Source organism: Vicia villosa, linkage group LG6, assembly GCF_029867415.1.
Source record: "Vicia villosa cultivar HV-30 ecotype Madison, WI linkage group LG6, Vvil1.0, whole genome shotgun sequence".
NCBI classification, from domain to species: Eukaryota; Viridiplantae; Streptophyta; class Magnoliopsida; order Fabales; family Fabaceae; genus Vicia; species Vicia villosa.
Genome location: NC_081185.1, coordinates 135,954,572 through 135,963,030, shown reverse-complemented (window position 1 = coordinate 135,963,030; position 8,459 = coordinate 135,954,572). Strand labels below are relative to the sequence as shown.

At 29.3% G+C, this 8,459-nt stretch overlaps 2 protein-coding genes across 3 annotated transcripts; both read left to right on the top strand.

The window, feature by feature from the left end:
* Positions 1-241: 241 nt before the first annotated feature.
* Positions 242-3,186, top strand: LOC131612471 (heat stress transcription factor A-6b-like). 2 transcript variants are annotated; one of them, XM_058884266.1, is made up of 4 exons: positions 244-845; positions 1,346-1,927; positions 2,370-2,440; positions 2,599-3,186. In XM_058884266.1, the coding sequence occupies exons 1-4, from the start codon at positions 549-551 to the stop codon at positions 2,615-2,617; spliced, it is 969 nt and encodes a 322-aa protein (XP_058740249.1). In that variant the 5' UTR covers positions 244-548; the 3' UTR covers positions 2,618-3,186. The 2 variants fall into 2 exon arrangements, 1 of the variants encoding a protein (XP_058740249.1); XR_009287383.1 differs by having other exon boundaries at positions 242-845; positions 1,346-2,440.
* A 3,390-nt stretch (positions 3,187-6,576) lies between these two features.
* Positions 6,577-7,898, top strand: LOC131612472 (transmembrane emp24 domain-containing protein p24beta3-like). The gene is made up of 4 exons (XM_058884267.1): positions 6,577-6,836; positions 6,933-7,119; positions 7,393-7,500; positions 7,620-7,898. The coding sequence occupies exons 1-4, from the start codon at positions 6,630-6,632 to the stop codon at positions 7,751-7,753; spliced, it is 636 nt and encodes a 211-aa protein (XP_058740250.1). The 5' UTR covers positions 6,577-6,629; the 3' UTR covers positions 7,754-7,898.
* Positions 7,899-8,459: the final 561 nt, after the last annotated feature.

The window sequence follows — 8,459 nt, the reverse complement described above, 5'->3', positions numbered from 1 at the left end:
ATCAAAACCACTATCTCCCAACAAATGAATCCCCACAAACAAATATAACAATAAAATAAAACAATAGCATCCCCCACCACCATATCAAATACTTCCTTCCTATTTACCTTCCAGAACTTTCCTAACAAAGAACCAACTCCATCATCACACACACATGTCACTCTCACCCACTTGCTATTCAAGGAAAAGATTTCTCAATAAAATATCACAATATTGCTTCCAATATCTCTAGAAACTTCCTAATAATAGCCTTCTTTATTAATTTTTTTTTCTCACTACACTTCACTCTCTCCTCCTATATAACCCCTCCCAACACTTCCTCCATAGCTTTCTTCAATTATACCTAACACAATTGCAATTCAAATTTTCTTCAACTTCTTTCCAAATTTTCCAATGCTTCAATTTTTCACCTTCACCTTCTTCTCCTTATCATCATTTTCACTTCTTCTCAATTTCAATTCCCCCTCTGTTTTTTCTAAATATTAATTACTTTCTACTCTATCAAATTCAAAAACAACCTTCAAATTTTAGGTTTGTAAAATTTGAAAATGAACTATCTGTATCCGGTGAAAGAGGAGTATTTGGAATTCGAAGCATCCTCGTCGACAACATCAATGGTTGGTGTTCCACGACCAATGGAGGGTCTTCATGAAGTTGGACCGCCACCATTTCTAACAAAAACTTTCGATGTTGTTGAGGATCCCACAACTAGTCACATAGTCTCATGGAACAGAGACGGTGTTAGCTTTGTTGTTTGGGATCCAAATGCTTTCTCCAGAGACCTTCTTCCTCGATACTTCAAACACAACAATTTCTCAAGTTTTGTTAGACAACTCAACACTTATGTAAGTACTATTCTTTTTTGGTGTGTTTTTTCTTAGTATCTGATTCACAGGACCGTCTAATCTCCTAATCAGTGGACCGTCTAATCTCCTTCTAATCACAGTTGCGGAGATTGAACATAATTAATCAAGATTAACATTTCACTATTAACCCAATTCCGTATTGTTTTTAATAAAAAAAAAAACTATATGAATATTTTTTTATTAAAAAAGTCAACAGATATTTTCAATGTTGAGTTGCTTTATAATATTTTTATATTTATTAACTTATTTTTTTAACTCAATAAAATATAGTATTATCTGGAATTGTACTATATATTTTATAAAAATATTTTAGTTTTTGGTTTCTGGATTTCTCCTCCTACCTACTCCATTTGATGTTGTATATTACCATTATGCCATTACCTATGGAAGAAGGAATTGGATATTTTCTCTATTTGTATCATATCTGCTTGTTTTGTTTTTTTACTATTCGATGTGGGACTTAAGATTATCAATTACAGGGATTTAGAAAAATCGATCCTGATAAATGGGAGTTTGCGAACGAAGGATTTCTGAGAGGGCATAAGCATCTTTTAGCGAACATTAAGAGAAGGAGACAAACATCTCAACCTAGTACTTCTTCATCTTCTTCTTCTCAACAATCATCATTTGGTCAATGTGTTGAAGTTGGTCGTTATGGATTAGACGAAGAAATCGATCATTTGAAGCGCGATAAACAAGTGTTAATGATGGAGCTTGTGAAGCTGAGACAGCAACAGCAGAATACAAGGTCTTGTCTTCAAGCTATGGAGGAGAGGTTAATAGGGACAGAGATTAAGCAGCAACAGATGATGGCTTTTTTGGCTAGAGCTATGAGAAATCCTGCTTTTATTCAGCAGTTGCTTCAGCATAAGGAGAGGAGAAAGGTGATTGAAGAAGATGTTACTAAGAAGAGAAGAAGGCCTATTGAGTATGGCGAATCAAGCAATAGTGTTGAATTTGGGTTCGGGTTTGAAGTGTCAGAGTTGGAGGTTTTAGCTATGGAAATGCAAGGTCTTGGAAGAGGTGGAGGAGAACAAGAGCAAGAGGAAGAAGAGATTGAGGTATTTGAGACTAATGAGAATAATTTGAATAAAGAACTTGATGAAGGGTTTTGGGAAGAACTTTTTAGTGAAAAATTTGAGAGTGAGTTAGATATTTTATATGCTCAAAGAGATGATGAAGATAATGTCAATTTGTTGGCTAATCGCTTTGGTAACTTGGGTTCAAGTCCGAAATGAACTACATTGAATCATGATTAACATTTTCGCATGTTCGAGTATGTTCGAGTGATTCGAGAGTTGGAAATTCGTTCTTTTTCGGACTCGAATTTGTAGAAGTATGATCATGGTTGGAAACTTGGTGTGACAGTAAATCTACCAAGGAAAAAATCTGTGGAAAGCGTTTAAATTTTGGTGTTTCTAACTCTTATAATATATGTGTCCTTTTGTTGTAGTAACAGGTTGAAACTTTGGTTTCTCATGTTTGTGATCTCTTTGATATTAGGTAGGTTTTGCAGAGCTGTTGAATGGACAAGAATCTCTGATAGTTGATAGAGATGATTATTTGCTCTCAAGGTTCAGTATTTTGTTAATTCAATGTCATTTCATTTCAAAAAAGAAAAAAGAAAAAAAAAAAACAATGTAATAAATGTTCATCATATGAAGCAAGATATGGTGTTTGTTTGTGTGTTTTATTGTTTTTAATAATAATAATGTTACCTTAACAAATGTAGATTGATTCAGAAGATGTAGAATGGTACGAAGTAGCTGATGAATGATGATCAAGAATCATAACTGAATTTGCTTTTTGATTGAAGATCCTAATGGTGGTGAACCTTGTTGGTTTGATATTTTTCTTCCCTATGAACTTTAGAATTGGTTTGTACTTTTGTTATGTGGTGAGGAAAAAAAAAAGGCATATCCATCAACGAATTTCATGATGTTACATGACATAATGTAGTGTTGTGTAATTAGGTAGGTAGGAAGGTATCTTCATGTGTGCAAGATTCCTTTCTCATTTGAGAAACCAATATGTAAAAAATCATTGGGGACTAAAATGTGTGAACACTATGTTGTTGAGAAAATGAGTGGATTGTATTTATAGTGGAGAGGAAATTGTAAAATGAACAGTTGCTTTCACTTCTCTGTCCTCATATGAATAGATAGGAGGAATGGAATAAAAGACGTTGTGAATAAGAGGTTGATATTAGAGAAGAAGAGAGAGTAATAGTTTTGTTGAACTATGTAGTATGAAAAGAATAATCTTTGTATAGTCAAGTATATGTTACTTGTGGAGATGAGGTGTTTTAATTTATATGTGTTAATTGAATTAAATAAATTTGGTGGATTAGTCTAAAGTTAGGCTCAATTTAGTAGAAATAACGTTTGACTGACAAGTTATCTGATAGTTTATAATTGATGGTTGATGACTGATAATTTATAGTTTATAGCTAATAATTGGTGACTTATAGCAGATAAGTTTAATTGAAGTGTTTGATAAAATTAGCAGTTTAATTAGTTGAAAAATTAAAATGATATAAAAGATAGTTAATATATAATTGTTTTATTTTAAATAAAAATCAATGATAAAAGATATTAGTGGATTTTATTTAAAAGAATAAGGGGAAAACAGGAAAAAAATGATAAGTTATAAAATAGAAGCTAAAATGCTTATTGAAATAGCGTCTTAAAAAATAAATCATAAACTAGTAAAATAAATTATAAACTTATGATGAAAAAACTGTTATCAAACATGTTGAAAAAACTGTTATGTTTTTTATTATCATATGAGCTTATAAGTGATAAGTTAAAAAAAATGCCTTACCAACTAGTGTACACAAATTGTATGCTTCACTTATTTATATCACCATTAGAATAAAATTTAATTTGATGACTTACAAAAATATATATTTCTTTTAAAAATATTAATATAACTATTCCTCTATCTATTAAATTTAAGGATTCTTTATCTGTTTTTATAAAATGAATTTTAAAATTTAAATTGCATTAATAATTTCTTTACATATTTGTATGTTATAGATTTTTAGACAGTTTGCATTCTATTATACAAATATGAGATAATTTGATTTAAAGAGAAACTTGTGAAATTATATAAATATTCAACAAACTTAATACATTACTAAACTTTTTTTTTTTAAATTTTTGTAAAGACATGCATAGTATGTGATAATATAATCCTATGAAAAATAAATTAACAATTAGAATTATCCTCCATTTGAAATGTTGTAAGCAAATGTTTGCATGAAAATGGTTGATAGGAAAAATATGAAGTGTTGATGTATGTGGCTACTAATTATATTAATGAGATCTGGAATTTTGAATTCTTTTATACCTAATAATATAGTACTAAAACAATCCACCAATCAACAGACAAGTATTTCAAATTGTTGTTTCATTCTTTAGCATTAAAAACATGTATTGTATTAAGGTTGGAACGTGTAAGTTTTAGTTGGATAACTTTAATAACATGTATTGTATTAAGGTTGGAACGTGTAAGTTTTAGTTGGATAACTTTAATGTAAATAAATTTAAAATTTTAATTTATTTAAAAATAAAATAAAATAAAAATATAATATAGTACTATTGAATATTATTATTTTATTGGATGTAATGTAAGTATTGGTTTTCAACTAAATTCAAAGATATTGAAATGTTTATTTCATTTTAATATCTTAGTTTTGTTCTTGATGCCGTAAATTTTGATTTCAATGTCCGTGTTGTTGATATCTATCTTTGTGTAAGGTTTGCATGATTTTTGTTCTTATCAATAGAGTGCAATACATTATTTTCTTTCATCCACTTTTTCATCTAATAAAAATAATAGAAATTGGAGAAAAAAATAGAGATAATTTATTGTTTGAGTGTGTTTGTTTCAAGAATTAAAATTGGATTGTGAATGGGAATGAAAATGTTATAATCTTATATTTGTTACAAGTTCTTAAAAATTATTTTCAGATGCTTTTCATTTTTAGGAATGTTATTTACACATAATTTTTCTCATAATTATTCTCATGATTAAAATATAAGAATCTAATATTTCAATGAAAATAACTCAACTACTTATAACTTTTTAGTACTACTTTTTACTATTTTTATTTTTTATAATTTTTAAATTAAATAAAAATTTAAATATTTCTCAAAAAAATATTTCTCTCCAAATACATAAATAGGTATATTGTTCCTTAAAATAATAATTCAAAATATATAATTTTAAAGAATATAATTTCATAACTTTAAACAAACACACCCTCCTTTTTCTCTCATATTCTCTCCATGAAGATAATGTACAATATTCATTTTTGTATATTTAATCCAATTTTTACACATATTTTCTAGATGATCAAAACAAAGCATATAATGTTTTAAAAAAACTAATAAGAATATGCGAAAGGGCGTGTAAAAAGTAAGGTCATAAAGGCTTTTATAATAGTACATTAGGCCCCCAAGTGCATCTTTTTCTCAAACAATGTTTGGGCCTGTTATATCTTGGGGAAACCTATTGTAGAAATTACATGTATCATCTCAATTAGCCAATAAATGTTAGGCTTAATTACAGTTTTGGTCCCCCTGTTTTAAGTTTTTCACGATTTTGGTCCCCCTATTTTCTTTTTAAACAGTTTTGGTCCCCGTCCCAATTTTGATGCAACTGTTCATGTACGGACATGTACTGTTCATGTACGGACATGTACTGTTCATGTACGGACATGTACTGTTCATGCATTGTTCATGGACAAAATTGGGATGGGGACCAAAACTGTTTAAAAAGAAAATAGGGGGACCAAAATCGTGAAAAACCTAAAACAGGGGAACCAAAACTGTAATTTAGCCTAAATGTTATAAAACAATTTATAAATTAGATACATACTCCCTCCGGCCTGAATTATAAGCAAATATTCTCTTTTTAGACTTATTGAATAATAAATGTATCTGGTCTTTTATGTAGACCAGATATATTCATTACTCAATAAACCTAAAAATAGAAGTGAATATTTGCTTATAATTCAAGCCGGAGAGAATATTAACTTGGTTTTGCCATCTAAAAAAGATTACGGTGTAATTTGTTATCCGTTTGTCTGTTATTTTTTTATAATTTTTTATTATATATATTAATTATTGTTCTAAAATAATTAATTTGACTAAAATAAACTTTTGTTACTTTATTTTTCTGCAAATTAATAGATTTTTTACTTCATTTATAAATTAAAAATATATATAATCTCATTCTTCAAAATTTTATATATCTTAAAATGAGAAAAATGTAGGTAAAACTTAAAACTTAAAATGAGAAATATGTAAAACTCCAAAAAAATCTTATATCTCTTAAAATATGCATTGCCGTCAACTTGTCAATTCAAAAAACTTTAAGTGAAAAAAATTAAGAGACTATTATCAAATTTAAAAATGACGGGAACAAATTTGTAAGTTAAATTAACCAATGTGAGAGGACAAATAAACTTAAGCATGGTTATATATAATTATTCACTTTTATTGAAAATATTATATATGGAAGTTATAAAATTTTATTTTAATTTTTCTGTATTTGTTTCCTCCTTTTGATTTGATTATCAAAGCTAATTTTCTCCTCCAACAACATAACTATTATAAACCGTGACTTTAGATGCTACTAACGACTTGTTAAACCAACCAACCAGATTTTAAGCCATTAAAAGTTCTCACTTGACCAATAATCATTGTCGTTCTTACAAAAGAGAGATCCAAAATAATCTTAACAAACTAGCTAGAAATGAATTTTCATTCAAAATTTTGTACAATCTTGATCATCTTCCTCAGTACCCTAATTTCTCATGCATTTTCTCTCTCGATCAGTTTACACGATGTTGAATGCATATCCGAGCATGTTCCACATGAAAATGACATTGTTTCCGGAAACTTTGTTGTAATGGATCATGATATTTTTTGGAGCTCAGATCATCCTGGAATTGATTTCACGGTAAATTACTTTTTATTCTTTTCAACCCAATCATTTAAAACAAAATGAAATTTGTTTTTCAATTTTGTTTTTTATTAATGAATGTGTGATTTGTAGGTGACATCTCCGGCAGGAAATGTGGTGAGTTCTTTGAAGGGAACATCAGGGGACAAATTTGAGTTCAAAGCGACACAAAGTGGAATTTACAAGTTTTGCTTTAATAATCCCATTTCTACGCCAGAAACTGTCTCATTTTATGTTCATGTTGGCCACATTCCTAATGAGCATGACTTAGCTAAAGATGGTAATAAGTTTATGATTTTTGTCATTATAAATAGACTTGAATTTAATTAAATATGCATGAATCGTTACATAGTAATGATAGCATATATACTTCTGATCCAAATCGTCTTGTGTCTGATACAATACTCATATATGAAATTACATTCAATTATCGACATCTCAGAGTCATTATCGTGGATATAGTAATGGTGTCATCTCCATGGATATTCATTTAATTTTTCAACTAATTTTATACTAGTTTTACATTTACTCATATTTTTGCTTTTGTGTTCAGAGCATTTGGATCCAATAAATGTGAAGATTGCTGAGTTAAGAGAAGCATTAGAATCTATTATAACAGAACAAAAGTACTTGAAAGCACGTGATGCTAGACATCGAAATAGTAAGTTATTCTTTCTTACTAGCGATTGCATTTAATTATTGTGTATTTATCAAACCATGCATTTTTGGTGGATGGTAGATTTCTTCTAACTATGATGTATTCAATTTTGGTAATTGTAGCAAATGAGAGCACCAGAAAACGTGTTGTATTTTACACACTCTTGGAGTACATTTTATTTGTGACTACAAGTGTATTGCAAGTTATATACATCCGTCGTCTCTTCAGCAAATCATTCGCTTATAATCGGGTGTAGGCCTCGTACTCATGGTGAATTTGGGTATCACATTGTATCACAATGATAATTTTTCTTTTTTGTACTTTGTAATTTTCTAACTTGATCATTTTTGCTTTTTCCTTTTTTCTTACTTATATTTGTAATTTACCTAAATGTGATCAATTTTTCTATTTATACAAGAACTCATAAATGAAGTGATTTTAGCAATTATTTTTGTTTTAGATGAATTTCATTCTTATGAGTTGAGCTAGCTTTAAAGAAGTTTAATTTCTCTTTGGCCTCTAATATCTTGCCATCAATGCCAAATAATATTAAAAATATACTATCATACCAAACTAACTATATTGTCATAACTACACATTAAGCCAAGAGTTATGCACACCTTCAATTAGTATATATTCTGTGTTGGAACTAAAGTTTATTGGAAAGAATGGATTCACAATCTGTTGGGATGATGCAGAGCTTTTGATTCGGTGAAGAGGAGGCCGACCTACCAGGTTGGCACTCCAATGCTCAAGTAAGTATGAGATCGAAAAGTAGTGTTTGATTGAGAAAGGATTTGAATATCTTTGAAGTGGCATACCTTTCTCTTTAAATAGGGTAGATGATTGGTAATTGCACACGTGTGAAATGATATGGGATGATGTTAATCGTTGGATTGATCTTGGGGGCTAGCGTGACATTTAGTGAGGGATTATCTGCAACATGGAGGGAAAAGTCTATA